Below are 23,101 nucleotides of genomic sequence, written 5' to 3' on the forward strand. Positions count from 1 at the left end.
GAACCCTCACTTAAAATCACTGTTCAGTCTCAGCCTTACAACAGGATATGTACCCAAAGAATGGTGTACAGCAACAGTGGTCCCACTCCATAAAGGTGGTGCCAGAATGGAACCCGGAAACTATTGCCCAATAAGCCTAACTAGCCTGGTCTGCAAAGCTATGGAGCGTATCATCATGGAACTCATAAACAAAGACATTGGGAGCCTCCAAACACTGGATCCTACCCAATTTGGCTTTGTTAAGGGCAGATCTTGCCTCTTAAACCTTTTCAATTTCTTTGAAACAGTCACCAAGGCCATAGATAAAGGGAAGGTAGTCCACACAGCCTCCCTTGACCTTGCAAAAGCCTTCGACATAATACCCCACTTGGGCATCATAAATAAGCTCACCAGCTTAAATATCAACCCCTATGTCACAAGATGGGTTGCAAACTGGCTTAGGGATAGAACCCACATGGTCAGAATTGCAGGTGCCATGTCAGACTCTAAACCAGTTACAAGTGGCATCCCACAAGGCTCAGTCCTGGGACCTCTCTTGTTCAGTATATATTTCTCTGAGGTACAGGCTAACACAGGAGGACTATGGCTGACAAAGTTTGCAGATGACTGCAAATTGGGGGCCATAATCTACTCACCGGCTGACACAAGCATCTTCCAAAAAGGTCTCACAGAGATGGATAACTGGTGCCAGAGCCATGGCCTAAAGCTAAATGCCAAAAAGTGCATAGTCATCCCCTTTGGGAAAAACAAAGTGCCCACAAATTACAACATAGGTGGTAATCCATTAAGTACAGAAGAAGTAATTAGGGATTTGGGGACCCAAGTAGATTGCAATCTCTCCTTTGACAATCACATTGCCAAAGTGGTTAGAAAGACATTCTATATAGCCCACCTTATCACGAAGGGGTTCACATCTAGATCAAGAGAGGTCATTGTGCCCCTCTACTCATCACTCATCAGGCCCATAATTGAATACAATGCCCCATTTGGGATGTACCTTACCTGACACCTGCTACAACTAGAAAGACCCCAAAAGTACCTCACCAAGAGGATCAAGGGACTCAAACAGATGCCCTATGCAGTTAGGCTAAAGAAACTCCAGCTCTACTCAGTTGCTTACCGCCTACTCAGAGGTGATCTGTGCCTGACGTATAAAGCCATGTCCAACCCAGAATTAATGGACATGCTCCACCTCAAGAAATCCAAATCCATTAGAGCTACATGGTCCAGTGGCTTAAACCTCAGCACAGAAATAAATAGAACATGCTGGAGGGACAGATTCATATCCCAGAGGCTCCCCTCACTCTGGAACAAAATCCCAATCCATGTTAGACAGAGCCCCTCAATAACGTTCTTCAAGAACAATCTTGACGTTTGGATGGGAGATCGTAAATTTACCCCTGGGATCTCTTCTGTGTCACTGCTAGACAGAGGCACGGTAAACTAACCTTAAATGGGCTATCTTCTGTGACTTACCCTACAGAGGCACAGTCAACTAATCTAAAAAGAGTGGCAAAAGCCAAACACACTCTGGCTAGGCTTGTAAATGCCCTAGGGCAGATTGCCTAGTATCAACCTATGAACCTATGAACCTATAAAATGAAACCTGTTTCTATATTTTGTACAGAATGAATCTGTTAATTCCAATCAAAAATTAAAAAAGTCATTACCTATATTTTTGTATTCAAGACATGAAATCAGCTACCACACCATCAAGGCCATCACTGCATAGGTCTTTGCCCCATTGTACCCATCTATACCCCCAGAGTTTATATACTAATCACACTGTTGTTTGACAATGAGCACCAAGTTCCTGAATTGTAATATTCACTAACAGCATAGTTCATTCTGATTTATATGACCATTTCTACGCATTGACATGGAAGCCTCTCATATCCCTCAGATTTCAAATCCCAGACTATAAACATTGAATGGTTTGAGTTTCAAAAAAAAAAATATTCTGTTTTTCTTACTTATTTCCCAAACAAACTGAAATTCGGGCCTATTTCCTGATAAAGGTCTTCTCTGTAATACTACATATCTATTTCCATTAATTACCAATTAGGGCAGTGTAGTAAACGAGCATTTCCTTACCTGCAGAATGTTGTCTTTTCACATGGCTGTTGAATTTTCTAAGGTGACATAATGTTGCTCAAAAGATGGGCACATCCAAGACTTTTGTGCCATTACTGGTCATATACTGTCTGTTCTAATGAGTGGTATCCAGACCATGCAAACTGTATTCTGAGAAAGTAGCATGGATTTAGAAACTCAGACAAGAATCTTTCACTCACAAAAAAAGAAAGAAATAAAATGCAGAGACCCATCCCCTAATGAGTGTCACAGAAGAACAAAGATACATATTAAAATTCCTAGGGCTAGACAGCATTAGGTTGTCAGTGAACCTGTACACTATGTCACATAGACAGGCATGACTAAAAAGAGAAAGCACATCAATGCTGTTTCCATGAAGTAAACACTGTGAAACAGCATTTGCACAACTCATCAAATTCTCAAAAGCTTTGGACATATTCATATCAATAATATCCATTAAGAGGTTCAATTCAGTAGCCTTTATAATCAGAGCATAACAAATAAACAGTGGCAACAGATTTCTTTTTAATAAACCAATGATGGTTATAATATACAATATTCTGAGGACAAAAACCCTCTTCAAGGAGGTCTAATATTCATCCTTCCTAAACAGTGACAATACTGCTGAAAGGGCTTATGATTCTAAAATTCTGTACTCAACTGGTTTTGCCTTTCTCCTTTTAAACACAAGAACATGCTTCTTTCCAGAAATCAGGGACTTTACCTACTGGTAGTGCTTTATTAGCACACTACATGAATTATAAATGTGCAGAGAAATTCAAGCCACCTGATCATGTTATTTTTTTAATGTTTAGTTTAATAATATGACTGACAACACTCTGTTTTAAAATCACAGGTAGATTGTAAGAACTACTACAGTTGTTTCAAGAGATTGCTTATATGTAAAGGTGCTGGTAAAACCTGCACACATTTTTTCTTAACATGGTGGTACTACTTAGCCTCTGTTGGCAAGTTCTTTTGCTTTTCCTTATATGTTTAGATATTTAAATAATACAGCATTATCTTTCAGACTACTGTATGCTACAACATTGTTTATGAATTTTCAAACTTTCCTAAGTTGCTTTTGTAACTGACTGTAAAGAACATGGATTTTTTTTGACATCCTAATGTCTTATTTTATTCTGAATCAATAAATAAAGCTAATCAGAATTGGCATAACTGCTTAATGATACAGCTTCATGTGACTTTTTTCTTAAATGACTTAGCCCTGGTACAGTTTTATATTGCAAGATTATTCTTAGGAAACTGTTTAGAGTAAAAGTTGGAAGGAGGGTATTGGATGGGGAGTCTGGGTGGGAAGGAAAGTAGTGAAGCTAATGACATTGACATGAGAGGTCTTTAATAATCTCATTAAAAAGGAAGATATTTTGTAAAACATGAACTGAGAAAAGAACAATGTAATCGTGCTCAAAGAGACAAAGCTGAAAACAAGGAATAAACCTGCTTAAGAAGGATCTTGAAGTGGAAAAGGGGAAGATGCATGTGGGGATGTCTGTCATTTCAGTTCATTGAATTATAATTGTTGAAAGCTAATTAGATGACTGTTAATTCATTAAAAATGATTTACTTGACTACGCTATTATTGCATATATTCCACTCTAGGCACAAACAGAAAAAATAAACAAATAAATCATTGTTATCAGGTTTTCAAGGAGGGAGGCTATACCCCTTGAATCCAGATGGTGAGTGGCTGTGTCCCTGCTACACATACCAAGAGAGAGTTTAACAGACATTAAAGGTCTCTGGGAAGGATGGTGAGTGGCTGTGCCCCTGCTACACATGCCAAGAGAGAGTTTAACAGATGCCAAAGGTCACTGGGTAGGTTTGAGGTGATGCTGAACTTGCAAAGTAATAAATAGAAATGAGTAAGAGTTTACATTTTTGAGAGAAGAAATGAAGCAATTTAGATGAAATGGTGAGCTGTTAGACGGTCAAGAGGTGTTAGGGAGGTGCTCAAGGTGGATACTGAGGAGATTTGTTTGCCAGGCTGTGCACGTGAGGTCAAAATGGGAGAACGGACATGGGGGAAGGTGGATGGTGAAAAAGGGCTAAGTAGACATGAAAGGTTAAGAGAAGAAGTTGAAAAGAAACCAAAAAGACAAGACATAGGAGGGAAAAGAAAGAAAGAAAGCAGGATTGGATGCAAATTAGAAGCAGTAGAGGATAAGAAGAAAGGCTCAGAAAAAGTAGAAGCAGAGTTTAAAGGAAATTTGACCTTTAGTGGGGTCAGGGCATGCTTAGAGAGGAAAGTATGTGGTGTGAAGACATACAAATCAATATGTAGATGCTATAATGTATGCATTAGTGTAATGTTATCAGGAAATATAATAATCCAACAGGCAGGGGCAAGATTTAGTGATGGCAGGAAGGCCAAGCTGGATTCAGAAACATAATTTTATTTAGGAGTTAGCTAAAGAGGCACTAGAGTGAGAAAAAAAGTTTAGATTAGATTGTGGAGGCTCTTGGAAATCTGAAAGATAGGAAGGCATATGTAAAAACTGGCCATACCAGAAACTGAAGGTGACCAAAGAGCAGGTAAGTATTTTATTATAGGAAATACATGATGGTACACTACAGTAAGGGGAAAGTGTTTGCTGAAATTGATGTGGAATTCTGTTATAGTTGCTCTTCCTAAAGGAAAAGGGGGAGGAATCATCTCAGTAACAACCATATCTTGCACTGTTAAATGCAGACACCAAAACCTCTGCTATAATCTCAGAAAAGCTAGCAGAAATTGTTGTTACAGGACAGAAATAAAAAGAATAGGTATGCTTGGTAAAGGGTAAATTACCACTGCATTTCTGAATTTCTGTGTTGGGTTATATGCATTTTACAGACAAGGAACACAGGGTAAGGTAATGCCTTCTTTGGTATGTGTACGACTTTTTGGGATTTAAACAGATGACACTGATACAGATGAATTTGGGGGAAATATACAAGAATAAGGTTCAAGCACTGTACATCAAATTAAGTTTAAGAGTGCTAGTTAATGGAGGTAAGATTCAATGTCAGAGACAGGTTTGAGGTCAAGCTGTTGTCACTATATTCATTCATGTGATTCATCAAAGTACTTGAGAAAGTTCATCAAGGTGTTAGCAAAAAAAAAAAAAAAAAGATGGGTTTGAAACATTCTGATGGACAGGTAATAAGAGGACATTATTCGTGATACCTATTTGGTGCTTTCAAAGATGTGTGGAGTTCCCAGCTATTTATCAAAGAACAATTTAAATGGTCTGTGATGAGAAATATATTTTATGAAGTTACGTTGGTGGTTGTGATGTTGCCATTGAGATGTACTGCTACGAGAGACTGCGGTTTACTTATAAATGTGAAAAGGTCAAATGTAAGGTGTAAGGAAAGTTGGCTCGAGGGTGCAGGGAGAGTAACGTGCTCGGAAGAGCACTGAAATAGTGAGAATGATGACTGTGCCACAATAACTTGACAGGTAAGGTACTTGTAGCTCATCCTAAACAAGAAGATGAAAGATTAGATAAAAAGATGTGTGAACTATTCATTTGGGATGAAACTTTAGCTAAGAAAGGAAAAGAGGTAATCCAGTTAGGAATGAAGGAATGAGCTGGAAGACATCAGATTTCAGGCAGAACTACTATACCTGGCCACCCCCTGCCTTAAACTGCACATGCTGCTGCATGAAAAAACAGCTCAAATATAGAGCTATGTTCAAAAGCAGCTAAAAAAAATCCAAATTAGTGCTTTTTACAGAGAGAAGATCCCTGTTTGATTCTTCAACTCACCATGTTGAAAGCTTCCAGGTGTTAAGCCTATAGTTGCTTCCTGTGTTTCAGACTTTCACTGCAGCATGTCTTTTTGTAAGGTAATTTTAATGACATTATTTGACTTGCGTTATGGTAATTTACAACAGTTTTTGACTTGCTTTCTGTGAAAGATTAACTACTTTTATCTGGATTTTAGACTCTGAACTATGTAAGCCTGTGTCAGTGGTGACACAAGTGTCTGCACAACTTTGATGCTCAGAAGAATAATCTCTGTTTACCTTGAAAATGTAACTATTTTATTCAGCCGTTCCTTTGGTAGCATAAGATGGTTTTCGATTAGAGAACCCCACTTGTGTTTGATGAAAATAAGCCCTATAGAATCTGGAAAATGTGTTTATGGTTTGGACTCCAATTTCTGAATGGAAATATGACAGCGAGCCCTTGCTGCTGCATTGCCCTTTACTGAGAGAGCAAGAAACATCACTATGAAAACATCAGTGGAAGATATGAACACAAAGGAAGTTATGCACACTGAAATAATTAGATTTGTGGCTATATTCTTGACAAGGAAAAAGTTCTATTTTATAAGATATACTCTAATTTTGGCAGAATTATAAGAAACACAGGTTCGGTGGCAAGAGAAACAAATGTGCTGTGTGTCAGCGCACCATCACTTAGCTAAATAGTGGCCAAACAGAGGCGAGCATGTTAAAATAATTGTGGCAAGAAAATGTCTGTAGATACAGAGGTATGCAACATAAACTTATCTGACAGAGATGGTTTCAGATGCGGGTACTTTTGTAGTAGTAGTAGGATGAATGAGACATCTGGGGCTGATACTGCAAATACATTCATAATTTGTGAAGAAAATGGTTAGACAAAACAGAGTCAGTGTGTGGTAGAAAGCTATTGTAAACTGATAGACCTTGTGACAGGGCTTTTAAGTATGTAGATGGAAAAGTAAAGCATTCCACTAGGCACCTAGTACAAATATGATATTGAAACAGAAGTAGGTCCATATAATTACCTTTGTTGCTCAATAAAGCATCAATAAAAAAGGCAGGAGCACTTTTTGACATGAAACATAGAAAAGCGATTTTGTTTAAACAAGTAACTTTTCAGTTTGCTACTTTTGGACATTACTGTGTTAATATTTTAGATAATGGCAAAAGAAGAGCCATTGCAGGAATGAGGCCCTTACAGTTTCAAAGAACAAGACCGACAAGGAGACTCAGAAAGTTTCACTGTATCTTCAGTTTCCCAGGAAACAAAACACAAAAAATAAAAACAAATAAATTATATGGTTACTGTGGACTTAACACAAACTTAAACATAGCATTTTGTACCTTTATGTCATCAGTCAATGTACACATTTATGTGCTGGCAGCATTATGAACACAAACACTCCATCAGAAATTTTAAAGAAATGTATTCATTTCTACATATAAGTAGGCATGGTCCATGTCAGAAAGTTATTCAGAAATAGAGATGCAGAATTTAGTAAAAATGTAATCAGATCTATGACAGAAAAATTCAGTACTCAAACTATGATCATGGTGGCATGTTGTCCTCGGAGCAATGGGCTCTTAGAAAAGCATAATTAGGCATTAACAGGAATAATGCTAAAAAGAAAAGCTGCTGGTGTCTATGATTAGGAAATTCACCAATACGTGCACTAGAATCTCCTCAACTCCTTTTGGACTTGGGAAAATTCATTCCACGGATAATAAATATAAATCCTTGCAAGGTGTGCAACTATATAAATATGTCTATGTCTGTTCATCTCCTGAGGCAATTTGTATGAGATGACTGTGGAAACTCAAAAAGTATGTTTTTGGTCTGAAAAATGCATCACTCTGCTGGTATAACAATGAATGACATTGCTTTATGCCAGGAGCAAGAATCTCTCACATTCAGCCTGCTGTGTTCTCCTAGCAAGAAGTAAATCATAACGTCACAAGAGTGCTTCCCTCTGTCCTTGCTGATTTTGCATGGGTTGCCTCACACAGCTTTGCCACTTTTGTTATTCCCTACCTAAAAGCTGCCTTCCACGATAGCAGTGCAGAACATAAGCACTTTGGTATGTGCGGATGGATTTAGTTACTAGTGACCGAATGGTGTTGCTCTGCAAGAAAAGCCACATAAGCCTTTATTCCATTACTGGGAAACCATCCAGGCACTACAGTGAGATGCCTTCTTTACTTAGGTTGGAAACAAGAGAAATTCTCTAAGCTGCCATGTGAAGTATCTCAGATGTCATTTTTGTTTTTTCTTGCTTGGCATCCCGCACTGAACATCCTGCTGTACAGACTATTCATTAAAGAAAATGCACTGTTAGGAAAATATGTTCTGTAAAAGTAGCTGTAAAACTTCATTCTCTGCGAAAGGGTGAACCCCTGAAACTAAGTGCCTTCAGCGTGGCTTCACTTAAAAACCTACCTGATAGTACACTCAAGGAGGATAGTTGTTTTGATGGGCAAAAAGGAAAATCCTCACTGCCTTGCTGTTAGTGATTTGATTTAAGTGAGAGATAGACAAATTACTGCAGTTCTTGGGTAGCTTATAGCACTTGGGCTTCAGATTTTCTTTTTCGTTTGTTATTTTATATTCTCATTTGAAACGTATTGTGCAGAGTGCAGCTCAGCCTCATTTTCTGATAAGACTCAACAGACCTGAATCACATGTGTTTGACTATTAATCAGGATTTTTTAAATTACATAAAAATCCAGAAGTACTTTTTCTTCTTTTCATTTTTATGACTGCATGTAAGTTGTCTAAATGATATAGTCATTTAGAGCTTCTTTCTGCATTGCCTGTTACTGTTTCTGCATCTTATTTTCTGCTCTGATTAATCTGTTTGACATAGTGTATTGGTCATCTTGGATTTAAGAAGTGGTATGACCTAAGAAAAATTACTGCAGCTCCTGGGTATTACTGCACTTGGGCTTCAGATTTCACTTCTTTTTTTATTGATTATTTAGTTTCCTTGATTATTACTTACTGTGCAGAGCTGTGGTACTTGTATTTGCACAATTGTCAATGACCACAAGTAAATTCCACTTCTTCTACCATTGAAAGGGTACCTTCTTCTAACACCTCTCAGTGAGTTATCTGATTCTGCTCCATCAAAACACTTTTTGATGTGCTGTGATGAGGTGAGGTGATCTAAATGGATTTCTGCAATCCATTTCTTAGCTGCACTGTCCTGCATTTCTCCAGTTCGGCAAACTTGTCCCCTGTATTTTCTCCTCTTCCCCCACTTTAGTTCCTCATTAAAATACATCACATGATAATGCTGGTCATCATAGGGAGACAGCGGAGTGGCCCTCCTTCCTGTTGCCAGCCTTATACCACACAGTATTCTAATGCAGTGTAAGAGCTGACTCATGCTCAATGAAAGGAACTCCCACTTAACCCAGATGACTGCCTGTGAGAGGTGTAAATAGGTAACTGAACTGGAAAGCACCCCTCTCACACCAACAGAATGTAGTGAGCTTAACACTGTATTACACTCACTCCCATCTACACAACATCCACATACTGTAAACTCAAAACTAACTTATGCTGATGCAGTTAAAAATATCTGCTATAGGCCCCTAGAACTCCTATATCTAAATATTAGTTTAAACCTTCAGATATACCTTCTGCATGCCACCATCAACAAACCAGCATATGGGACATTCTGACATTACAGTAAAAGCATCCACATAAAGAGGTCACACAACCAGCATGCAGAAGCCTTTAAGGCATGAGGACCAAGCTGGTACACCTGGCAAAGTCATGGTCATAGGTGAGTCCATAGTTAGCCATACAAATACTTCACTCACTAGGCTGAGGAAGGACAGATAATGCTTAGCTGTCTCTCAGGTGGCAAGATCCACAGTGTCAACAGGGCCTTCAGGCCCCTTCACAACAGCTATGCATATGACCTGATCACTGCAAGCATGGGAATGAATGACTTGAGATGTATATCCTTGGATGATTTGAAGAAGGACATAATATAATTCTCAGAATATGAATCAGAATTAAGTATGACACTAGTATTGAGCAGTATACAAACATCACAAATGATATCTCAGTATAAACAAAAGATAATCAACTTTAATTATTGGCTCAGCAACTGGTATAATTCTAAGGGGATCCAATATTTATCAGCCTAGAAGGAGATGATTGGTAACTCTGTGCTATTTTGCCTGCATCTCTCTCCTCATGTCTTCTATATATTGGACAAGACTTTTTTATCCCCCCATGGTGCCTTTTTAGACAACCCAAAAAACACTGCAGAGGAACCAGGCTTGACTCCTGTGAAATAAAAACACAGTGATTTAGTTAAGCATTTATGTTTTTATAATAACGTTTAGTGTGTTTTTGTCTGGTTATTGATTGCTGCCCTTTGTGTGGCTTAAAGTATTGTTTTCCGGCTTGGTTTGAGGTTGGTTTGTTCACCTTTTTAGGCAAGGTCAGCCTCTTCAAATTACTTTTACAGACAATCAAAATCAAAACAATATTAATGGACACTACTAAATGTTAGACGCCTTAACAAAATGTTACACTCCTTAAAGGCATTCCTAACCTTGAAAAATATAGATATATGTGTAGTTACTGAAACAAGGTTTGAGAACAGTGATAACACCCCTGTAGTATAGAGATGTAATGTCTACCACTCCTTTACACCCAATAACAGACTGAAAAATGCAGCTGTCTGTGTTCCTAAGAACCCAATTCATCTCCAGACTTATAATGCAGAACAATGGCCTTGAACTCCACATCCTTCTCATGATAAACAAAATCCAATACCACACCATTGTAAATTACCATAGCCCCTCTGTGGCCCAGTAAACTGTGAAACATATCTAAACAAATTAACATCCCTCATTATAGAGTCCAGCACTATCACTGGGAGACTTCAACCACCCCTCCATAAATTGGGGAACGTATACTACCACAAATAAGTATGCACCAAGATTCTTAAACTTCATTCATGACAACTCCTTAAAACAACTACTCCAAACCCAACAAGAGTGTCAAAACATTTGGACCTGCTTCTTCTCAAACTAGCCCCCCTCTATTCAGCACTTAGTTACCAAATCTCAGGTCAAATCTATGCACCATGCAGTAGTGCAAGACTCAAGTTACCTTGTAACTCTTCCATCTTCAGAGACTACTCCAAGGCAAATCTACTTCAACAAAATGATGACCTGAAGAAATGCAAACACCCTCTTCATCCCAGTGATCCACATCACACATTGGACTACATGATCACCTAGAATGATGCCACAGTACAAAGACAAACCTTTTTTAGGCAAGGCAAGTCTTAACCTCAAGATGTCTCCTCAGTATGGAGAACATCGATATCTGTGCAGTGACAAAAACCTGGTTCAAGGCTCCAGAGAGCACCTCAGCACTACCAGGCTATACCTCATATCACAAGGATATCCACACCTCCAGGTTAGTGGCATTGCACGAAGTATCGGAGACCATCCATGTGCAACTAACAGTGGGCAAGACTGCTTTTCAGTTTATAGCATCCTACAGACCACCCTCTCAAAGTCAGGAATCCCATTCGGCTTTCCTGAAAACATTGGAGAACATGAAGATCTCAACACCATTAACTTCAACTACCCAAACATTGACTGTATAAACTCAAATGCTATGGAACAACTAGTGACCACTCCCACAAGAGGGATCATTACCAACATGGGGACTCTATGCTCCACACCAGAAGTATATCCGATCAGACCATAAATTAATTTCACTGGATGTCCACATCCTGACCCCACCCCCATCCCAGAAAACCACAGTGAAAAACTTCTCAAAAGCGAACTTCTCACTTCTCAAAACCAAAGTGGAATCCTTCAAGGCCCCAGGGCCAGTGGAAACTACAGCCCAAACTGCAGAATCCTATATAAATGCATTCTACGGACATCTCCAGGAATGCATGGATCATGCTATCCCAAATAAAACCAAGACCCAATCATCCAAAGGCAGAGTCTGGTGGACCCCTGCCATAAATAAACTGTACAACAGAAGGAGGAAGCTACTACATGATAAAGCAAAATCCTAATAGGGAAGGCATCTCTGATCAGTACTAGCAAAAATTACGATCCCTCATAAAATCCTCCAAGGCCAGCTCGAGAGAAAAATTGCACAGGACACCAAAGACAATCATAAGGCTTTTTCAGTTATGTTAGAAACCTGGGATGCAACTCCCAGACTTGTTCTGAGTTGATTCTAAACGACAAAAATACACTGAACCCACAGACATCGCCAATATCCTGGCAGACAGGTTCAGTGCAAACTTCTCCACCCCAAAAGAGCAATTATGAGGGCTGCCTCCCAAACATCTCAGATGCTCAGGTGAAGGCTGCCAAAACACTGCTTCCATGGGACCAGATGGCGTCATGAACTACAAGAGGAACTAATCCCTCAAATAAAACAGCTATACAATCTCAGCCTCACTACAGGATATGTGCCCACAGAATGGCGTACAGCAACAGTGGTCCCACTCCAAAAAGGTGGAGCCTCTATGGACCCTGGAAACTATCGCCCCATAAGCCTGACTAGCTTAGTCTGCAAGGCTATGGAGAGGATCATCATGGAGCTCATAAACAAAGACATTGGGGACCTACAGACACTAGATCCTACCCAGTTCGGCTTTGTCAAGGGCAGATCCTGCCTTTTGAACCTGGTTGACTTCTTTGAAACAGTCACCAAAGCCATAGATGAAGGGAAGGTAGTCCACACAGCCTATCTGGACCTTGCAAAGGCATTTGACACAATACCCCACTCGGGCATCATAGATAAGCTATCCAGCTTAAATATAAACCCCTATGTCACAAGATGGGTCGCAAACTGGCTCAAAGACAGAACCCACAGAGTGAGAGTTGCTGGAGCCATGTCAGACTCGAAACTGGTCATAAGTGGCATCCCACAGGGTTCTGTCCTGGGACCACTCTTGTTCGGTATATACTTGTACAGGCAACGTGGGAGGACTATGGCTCACTGCAAACTGGGTGCCATAATCAACTCTCCAGCCGACACAAACATCCTTCAAAAGGTCTCACAGAGACAGATAACTGGTGCCAGCGCCATGGTTTAAAGCTAAATGCCAAAAAATGTATAGTCATACCCTTTGACAAAAACAATGTGCCCACAAATTACCAAACCCATTAAGTACAGAGAAAGTTATTAGGGACCTGGGGACCCAAGTTGATAGCAATCTCTCCTTTGAAAACCACATTGCCAAAGTGGTTAGAAAGACCTTCTACATAGCCCACCTCATCACGAAGGGTTTCACATCTAGATCAAGAGAGGTAATTTTATTCATCCCTCATCAGGCCCATCATAGAATACAATGCCCCTTTTGGGATGTACCTTACCTGACACCTGCAGCAATTAGAAAGACCCCAAAAGTATCTCACCAAGAGGATCAAGGGTCACAAACAGATGCCATATGCTGCTCGGTTAAAAAAACTCCAGCTCTACTCAGTTGCATACCACCTACTTCGAGGCGATCTATGCCTGACATACAAAGCTATGTCAAATCCAGAATTAATGGACATGCTCCACCTCAGTAAATCTAAATACCTTAGAGCCATACGCTCGAGGGACTTGAACCTCAGCACAAAAATAAATAGAACTTGCTGGAGGGACAGGTTCATAACCCAGAGGATCCCTTCGCTCTGGAATACAATTCCAGTTCATGTGAGGCAGAGCACCTCACTGAATCTCTTCAAGAAGAATCTCGATAAGTGGATGGGGGATCGAGGTTTGTCCCAGGGATTACGTGTCACTATTAGACAGAGGCACAGCAAACTAAACCTTAAAAAGGGCACAGTATACTCAAAGCAAGCCATACAGAATTGGGCTAGGCTTATAATTGCCCCAGGGCAGATAGCCTAGTATGAACCTATGGACCTATGGTGATATTCATGGAAAAGTTCTATGCCCATCTCCAGTCTTGCAGTGAGGTCTCAGTCCCCAAAAGGCATAAATACAGTGCCAGCTTTAAGAACAAAGCTATTTAGTGTAACCCCAGTATTGACAAACTATATGACAAGAAGGAGAAGTAACTTTTAGACTACAAAAGCAAATTTAGTACCCCATCTGCTTGAACATAACTGAAAAAAGAATAACAAGGAACTTAGAAACAAAATCTAATCATCCGAAAGTAAATATGAACTGAGAATTGCCACTTTTGCTAAGGATAACCAAAGAGCCTTCATTAGCTATGTCAGGAACCTCAGAACTAATAGCCAACAATGTTCTGAACTAATACTAAATGACAACACATACTCACCCCTTGAGGACATAGCCAGCATATTATCAGACAAATGCATCTCAGACTTTGCTCCCCATCTCCATCTAATTACCTGCAGCATATTAGTGTGCTAATATCATCCCTGATCACATCTGAGCAAGTCTGAAGTGTTCTCTGCAAATCACAGAGCACTAGCTCCATTATCCCGGATAATGTGCCAGGCTGTCTTCATGTCAGCACCAAACACTGTCCGGCTGATTCATTGTTAAGTCTCCTCTTCACTGAATTTGTGCCAGAAATATGGAGAGATGATGTAATCATTCCACTTCACAAAGAGCTACCCATTGATCTTCCAGGAAATTGCAGGACCCTAAGCCTCACTAACCTTGACTGTAAGGCAATGGAGTACATCATTCTGGCACTCTAACAAAGACAGAGGCAGTCTTCAATGCCTGGACCCAATCCAGTTTGAGCTTTTTAAACAGAGATTTTACCTCCTAACTGTGGCATACTTTTTCAAACAAGTCACCAAGGCACTGGACACAGGCAGCTTGGTTTAGACCACTTACCTGGACTTGGCCAAAGGTTTTTGATATCATTCCATATTCGGCCATCATTGATTAGCTAAGAAAGCCAAATATAAGCACCTTTGTTACCCACTGGATAGCAAACTGGCTCATTAGTGCTGAAGGCACAATCTCAACTAAAAGAATAGTTGCGAGTGGTGTACCCCAGAGTACCCCAAGAATCTGTACTGGGACCACTTCTCTTTCAGATCTGCTTTTCTGACATCAAGGCTAATAACAAGAGAATTTGGCTGATGAAGTTTGTCAGTAATTGCACATTGGGAGCTGTCATAAACCATACAAATGATGACAGGATTCTCCAGGAGGACATAATGTACACTAACAAGTGGTGCTTAGACCATGGCTTCAAACTAAATGCCAAGAAATGCAGTATTTTGTCTTTTAGCAATCCCAGACACAAATGCTCCTATCACATATGTAACACTCCTCTAAAAATGGACTTGTTCATTAAAGACTTGGGCACCTTCAAAAATAATGAACTTTTCATTGACTGCCACATTATCACTTTTGTCAGAAAGTCCTTTAATATAGCTAGACTGATTAACAGGAATATATCTTCTAGATCCAAATAAGTTGTCATCTCCCTCTACCCCTTCCTTATCAGGCCAGTTATATAGTATAATGCCCACTAAGGAATGTACTTAATTAAGCACATGACCCAGCTTGGGAAACTACAGCACTTCCTCACTAAGACAATCAAATGTGTCCAACTTGAGCTACCCTGACAGACTTAAAGCTCTGTTAGTCTGATCCATGTCCTATTGACATCTGAAAGGGGACCCTGTTGAGACTACAGAATCTCAAATGATCTTGTTCTATGCAACATCCTTCACAGCCACAAAATTAGCAACATCCTAAATCCCCATTTAAGACATTTGAACTTCTACTGCAATATAGATACGATGTGCTGGTGTGATAAATTTCTATCACAGAAAATACCTCTTTTGTGGCATAGACTCCTACTGGATATAAAGCACAGTGGTTTCCTACCCTTTTAATTGCAATCTGGATGACTGGTTGACCAATTATAAGTGGAGCTTAAGTCTGGCTCCTCAAGTCCTCACAGAAAGAGGATGTAATCAGGTCCAAAATAATTCATCCTTGGGTCTATATTATAACATCGAAAAGTCAGTTCAGTGAACGGCACTTACATCAAACATGCCATTCATCAAATTCCGCTCTTGTGGGGGTTGTGTTCTCCACTCCATCCACACTAATTGTATATACCAACTCTGAGATTGCACTACAGTGAGGAAAGGGAAAATTTTCCGATCTTCACTGTACCATGATCTCACTATGAGTGGCTCGATGAACGGCATATTCGAGGTAAGTGCCGTTCACTGAACTGACTTTTCGATGATGTAATAATTACCCTTCATCCTTTTGGGAGTCTATCTTGACCCCTTAGGTCCTTATGAAAAGGGGATATAGCTATGCCCAAAGTAATTTATTCTCTTGCCAGGTCTGGCAGTAATTTCATGTCTTGGTAAATTCAGTGTGAGATTGTGTGGCTATGCTACAACTAGTCATGGCTGGGGGAGTTGGCATAATGGTTAAGGTGTTTACTTTACAAACACAGGGTGCAAGGTTTGATTCTCATGTAGGATAATTGGCTAGGCTTAAAATGGTCCTCAAGGGCAGTTAAACTAGTACTAATCCATGGACCTAAGAGAATGACTGTCAAGAAGAATTAGAACACTGGTATGTTGCACCCCTGAAGAAAAAACTCTTCCCATTTCAAATAACATCAATAGTGCATTCTTTCTAATTATGATCGATTATGAACTTACAACTAATGACTAAAGTAGTAATACCCTTTCAATAATCTATGGCACAGATAATGATGATAGCTACTCTTTGCCTAGGAAAATAAGCTTTTTATACCCTGTTGCACAAAAAAGCTTTGCTTGAAAATCAGTAGAAAAGGAAAGGGACTTTTATCCTTAAACTTCTATAGGCACTGGCATACTGACTACTGTAGCTCTGTGCAAAGTGTTATTGTATCTTTTTTTCCTTTACCGAGAGGAAGAGAGAGAGAGAGATTTTTAAATCTACAGTTACTTCTTTTGTTTGATATAAAACATTTATAGGCAGCACGTAGGAGAAAGCTGCAGTGCAGATGAAAGTGATGGTTGTTTTGGGTGGGACTAGGTAATGAAGGATGGGAATGGGAAATGAGGATAATGTGAGGATTTTGGCAGGATGCATGATGGGATGGAAAAATAAAGCCAAATGTAGTCAGCAAGATTATCAGTTAGTTAAGTAAACTGCAAAATGGAGGAATTGATACATGGTTAGAGAAGAATCTGGAGAACATTTTAGGATGAGGTTTCAGAGGGGTGCAGGATGGGACTGTGAGGTAAAATTTAAGCGAGAAAGTCATGCTGGTGGACGTGGGGATTGTGGCTGACAGCTGAGGGAAAGAGAATGTCCAGGAACAGGAACGTGAGGTTGATAATTTTAGGGGACTGATTATAGACAACAATAAGAAGTCAGCAAGGAGAAAGTAGAGTGTGCTTGGAGAACTGGCTGTAGCTATAAATGCATTATTTGTATATGCAGAGTGGATTTCTTAGGAATAATGTATTATTATTATTATTATTATTATTATTATTATTATTATTATTATTACAGTGGCTATATATAATGGAAAACGGGATGCATTTTAAAGAAATCTAATGGTGCGGTTGTGCAATGCAAATTCTGTATTTTAAAATATTAAGAAAGCATTTCTTGAAAAAGTTCCATAGGTTCTCCATATGGATTTGTCTGAGATTCATGAAGGGGCAAGTCAGAAGTATGTTTTTACAAATGATTAATCAAACAAAAAAAAGTCACATGTATCGTCTTGTTTTTATTTTGTTTTGGCCAGTTGTATTTATGGAGATTGGCATTAATTATGGAATTTTCTCTGCAGCAGAACTTGAACCACCAGTGCTTTAATTGCTAGACTTCTAATTACTGAGAAACTATTTTGAAAAGCTTTGTAGCCATTAAAGTGGAGGTAACTCTGCACACCCCAATGGAATAGTAAATAGACTTTGTGATGGTCATTATGGTCATTATGGTCACTTGCACAGCCATCAGGCTAAAGGTCAATGTATAGCCTCCATCAAAATGGGAGGAGGAAAAACTGATCTGCCACAGAACCATAATGTTCACTACATTAAGCAGGTGCAACATTATTGCAATACATATGAAGATAGTAAAATAAATTGTAATTATTATTTTTGACAAAAAATAATATGCTCTCAGAGTTCTGCAAATTAGATAGGCTTCATAGTGCAACGTGCAACTTTTCTTTTGACTTTTAATCTCTTCATATTCTAATACTATAAATACATTTACCCAATTATTAAAAACCAAGACAGAAGAGTCCAACAGGGAGAATGACTCATTCTTAAAATGTGAAGTAAGATTCTAATGCAAGCTGCTGAATCTAGCAGACTAATCTAAGTCAGTAAACAGCACATGAAAAACTAGTTTCACTGAAGTACTCAGCAGTATGTACACGCACAAATGTGCATACATTTGAATTACATTGGTGTGTGTGTGTGTGTGTGTGTGTGTGTGTGTGTGTGTGTGTGTGTGTGTGTGTGTGTGTGTGTGTGTGTGTGTGTGTGTGTGTGTGTCTGGGACCAGAAAGGTATGACTCTTACATTTTAATGTTTTCATTTGTTAACCAGCTAAATCCACCTGACACAAATGCCTCATTTCAGGGTGAATTGCGGTACTGCCTGGTTAACTGACTTGCTCAGAGTCATACAGTAAGCAAAAGGAACCTGCGGGAATCAAACTTAGGACTACAGGGTAAATCTTATTAGCAGCATATTGCCTTTACCCTCTGTTCAGTACTGCCAAAGTAAAACAAGAATGAAATTCACTTTTAAGATGTGCTTGTATCATAAATTTAAGCATATCTAATTGCTCTCTATATAACTCATGTAATTAGCCACAGTAAGAAATCTCTTATAACACAAACTCCATTTCCATCCCTTACAGGTACGTGATGGGGCCAGGGAGATTGCCCGTGGGAACACCAGCGATATGATTCCTTTACCTAATGTGACTGTCTTGACTCCGATCAATAATGCTGGAGAAAAAGGGGAGTCTGAGCGATCACAATGCATTCTGGGAATCATCCCAGTGATTTATTATAGTGTCCTGCTCAGTCTGGGACTACCAGGTAAGAACTCTTGACTTGCTGCAGCTTCAGATTAGCCAACACTGTGAGGTAAGTTTCATTTGCAGTTCCTGTCACTGATTGGGAGAGCAGTGTTAGCTTGTTCCCCTGACCTGCTAAAGCTGCTACTTACCTTTTAATTTCAAGGTTACGTTACCTCCTCCCTATCTTATGGTTAGCAGATAAGCTACATTGGCTTATTTCAGGCCTGCTCAGCAAAAGGACACTATTTTCATGATGAATTGTGGCATGAAACTAGATGATTACCTGAGATTTTGTTTCAGAGCAGCTGCCTGGTATCCTGCTTAGCAAAGTCACTTGCTCTGATTTCTAACCTGGTGCCTTTAGCTTTTACAAATCAAATATATTTTGCTACCTGTAAAAGTGCAGATGAGTTATTTTAGGTTCTGTTAGGACATGTGGGTGTACCAAGGCAAAAAAAAAAAACGAGTCATACATTCCATAGAAATTGTAGATGTTAAAATTTAACTTTGGCTACCAAAAGTACTTCTTACATAAACTGTATAAAATGAATGTGTAATTTCTTGTGAAGCATTATCTCCTATAGTAGTTAACTACAAACATAACAATAAGTCTCTTTGTTATCAATCTAATCTCTAAATTTCAGTTCTGGTGAATATTTCACCTTCCATATGCAAATAATGTTCCTTAAAGGAGTAACTCAGTCAAGTGAGGGGAAAAAAAAGCCTTTTTTTCCAAATATGCTTATTTTTATTTTATACATCTGTTAGACAGCAAGCCCATCGGGCACAAGTGTCCCTTTTCAGGGCGACATGAGAGCACTGACTAGTCAATTCACTTACTCAGAGTCACACAGTAGACAAATGGAGATGAAAGGAATGAGCCTTAATTTTGGGCGCTAATTATAATCTATGTTTCTTTTATAGCGCCTCTTGATGCATAGATTAGCTTGCACGTTATACAGCAATTTATGGCTAGGGGATTTCCACCTCATGGAAATGTATCTGTTTATTACTGAGATATTTTTTTCATTTGCTTTACTTTTTCACTCAGCTGCTTTAGCACAAAATGCAGGTACAATCTGACTAATAGGAAATGCTGAACAGCAGTATGACATGGTGTGTGTTCTATTATCTCACCCTGATTTCATATTTTACTTACGCCTTGTTAACTTTCTGCTTTAATGACTTATGGTACCTCAGTCAAGTTACTTACCAGATTTCTGGCTGCACTCTGTACCTAATGTCAGTACTGAAGAGGCTCTATGAGTAAAACTGCAACCTACTGCTGATTTGTGGTCACGTGCCTTTATTAAAACATCATTTCTATAGCTTTTCAGTACTGCTCTGCTCTACCTTTCTGTTTGGAGGGCATTGTCGGTGCTTGTAACACTACTTCAAACTCTCCGTGCACTTTTCTGTGATATAAATATATATAGATATAGACAGATAAATAGACAGACAGATAGAGATACAGATATATACACTCATATACACATATATAATGTATATGTATATGTATATACACATATATGTATATATATATATATATATATATATATAGAGAGAGAGAGAGAGATGGATGCCAAGAATTAAGCTGAAAGATGACATCTGTTTAGTTGAAACAATTTGGTTGACTAATTAAATGGTCAATAAGTGTGTAAGAGCACTGCATTAGTGGGGCTAGAGAATATGCCCTTTATCCTATAATGTACAATCTCAGAACTAGAATAGAAAATGAGCAGGGAGTGGGGGCTGTGTGGGGAGGGTGCAAGGTGGCTTGCCCCACTACTTGCATGCTCCAGGGTTATCGCTCATAAAATATGTAATGATGTATCAACATTTTTTGGAAAGCTTTTGTTGTCAACATTAGCAACATCAACATTGGCAATTTTGATTATTTTAAGTTTACCCATACTTATATACAGATGCACACAGACACCCATACATATATAGAGATACTTACACACACACACACCCACACACACACACACACACACACACACACACACACACACACACACACACACACACACACACACACACACACACACACACACACACACACACGTGCATGCACACACACAAACCCACACATGCGCACACACGCACACACACACACAAACACACACACACGTGCACGCACACACACACATGCACACATGCACACATGCACACACACACAAGTGCAAACACACACACACACACACGCACACACCCATACACAAACACACACACACACACATCAATGATAAACTTTATTATTTTTTTGTTTTCGTCTTAAAAACCATCCATTTGTATGACTTTTTACAGGCTCCATGTTATTTTCTAGCATATCAGCAGTCTATTTGGGTGTGATTGTTCACAGCTTCCATGCTACTTAATTCACTATACTCATTATTTTATCATAATAATCACATCCTTTTCTAAACTTATTCTGTTACATCAATAAAGCCAAACCTGACATCCCTGTGTACTTACGGCACCTTTAGCTGTTCTAGGAGATGCCAACCTATTCCTCTCTCATAGAATCATAGGATCATAGGAAGTTACTAGGCTATTGCCCCTAAGGCCCTTATAAACATAGCCAAGAGTTTAGCCCATGTTTATACAAGTCATCACACAAAGCCCCTGTCCAGCAGGGACACAGAGGGAATCCCAGGAGTGTATTTTCTGCTTCCCATCCAGTTATCCAGGTTGTGCTTAAAAAGGGATAATGAGGTACTCTGCTTGACATGGAGAGGGAGTCTATTCCACAGATGGGGGAGTCTCTGGGACAAAAATCTGTCCTGCCAACAAGTCCTATTGATGTCACAGACCAGGTTGAGGTCACACATGTAGGTTACTTGTGTGGAGCTTGACTTGCGGATATGAAACAGTCCCATCAAGGCAGGGTCTGAGATTTCTTTGTATGCCAGAGGTCGTGTCTGAGGAGTCTGCATGAGACTGAGTATAGGGATAGAGCTTTTAGCCTATCTGTGTTGGGTAGATGTTTGAAGCCCTGGATTCTCCTGGTGAGGAACCTCTGTGGTCTCCAAACACAAATGAGCCCAGTATTTCCCTAGCCCTAGTATGGAGATTAGGGAAGGTTTCCTCTGACGAACCAGTATTTTGTATTCTGGTTACCCTTCAGGAAAGTTTGCAGTACACAGTAACCTTCCCCAGTTAGCACAATTCAAAAAGTAAAAATAAATACTTAGGCCCATCATTCACATAGTCTCTCTGTGAAGTAATACCTTTTTAGTTGTGATTTAAATATTCCCTTTTCAAACATCAAGACACTGCTATGTGCCATTTTGCACATTTATGTTTACTTTATTGTATTGCATGTATTGCATTGCTTGTATTGTATTGCGTGTCATGCATTGCATGTATTCTAGTGCATATATTGCACTGCATGTCATGTCTTGCTCATGTTGATTCCTGTGACTTGATATACATCCGTGTACTAAAGGAGAAGTTTTTATTCATCCATCTATGGCAGAAGTATCCCCATTTTTGCCATTTTCTCTCTTGTAACCCAAAATCTTGGAAAACCTTCCTGTTTACTTCATTCTTCTAATCCCATGGTGGATGTACCCTTGCACTCTTCTCAGCAAATTTATACAGAGCAGGGCAAGAACCTGTTATACATTCATGCTACCCCCCTAACATCCAACTGCTGTCATTCAAGGACCCTTAACTTTCTCTCAAGTCAGTCCTTTATGCTCTTAGGCAAAAAAAAAAATAATTCAAACATGTGGCTTTCTCTACTGTCACTATAGGTGGAAAATAGTATTCACCTACACCACAGAAACTCTCAACCCCAACCTTTTCAAGGCAACCAGATCACACAGTTTCTTCAACAAAAATGTTCCAAACAACAGGCAGACATATCCTTCTTTACCATTCATAAGATCATAGGAGGTTACTAGGCTAATAACTAGGCTAATGGCCCTAGGGCCCTTACAAGCCTAGCCAGGTTCTAACCTTATTTCATGATCAGCAGCTATTGACCCTGTCCAAGAGGGACACGGGTGGAACTCCCACGGTAAGTTTACGGTTGCCCATCCAATCGTCCAAATTGCATTGGAAGAGAGCCAATGTGCTGCTCTGTTTAATATGAAGTGGGAGTCTGTTCCAAAGGTGAGGTAACCTCTGGGAGACAAATCTGTTCCTCCAGCAGGTATTATTAATGTCACATACCAGGTTAAGACCTTTAAAGTGAGTAACCTGAACACCATTTGACTTATTGATAT

At 39.4% G+C, this 23,101-nt stretch overlaps 1 protein-coding gene across 2 annotated transcripts in view; it reads left to right on the top strand.

Annotated features, from left to right (window-relative positions):
• Positions 1-23,101, top strand: part of LOC122812957 (probable G-protein coupled receptor 142) — a 309,644-nt gene that overhangs the window by 88,369 nt on the left and 198,174 nt on the right. For both annotated transcript variants that reach the window (XM_044085037.1, XM_044085038.1), the window contains one exon: positions 18,702-18,885. In XM_044085037.1, coding sequence (XP_043940972.1) covers positions 18,747-18,885 — 139 coding nt within the window. In that variant the 5' untranslated portion in view covers positions 18,702-18,746. The remainder of the gene's footprint in view (positions 1-18,701; positions 18,886-23,101) is intronic.

The sequence above is a fragment of the Protopterus annectens genome, chromosome 10.part0 (genome assembly GCF_019279795.1).
Source record: "Protopterus annectens isolate FY-2018-M chromosome 10.part0, PAN1.0, whole genome shotgun sequence".
Taxonomy (NCBI): Eukaryota; Metazoa; Chordata; order Ceratodontiformes; family Protopteridae; genus Protopterus; species Protopterus annectens.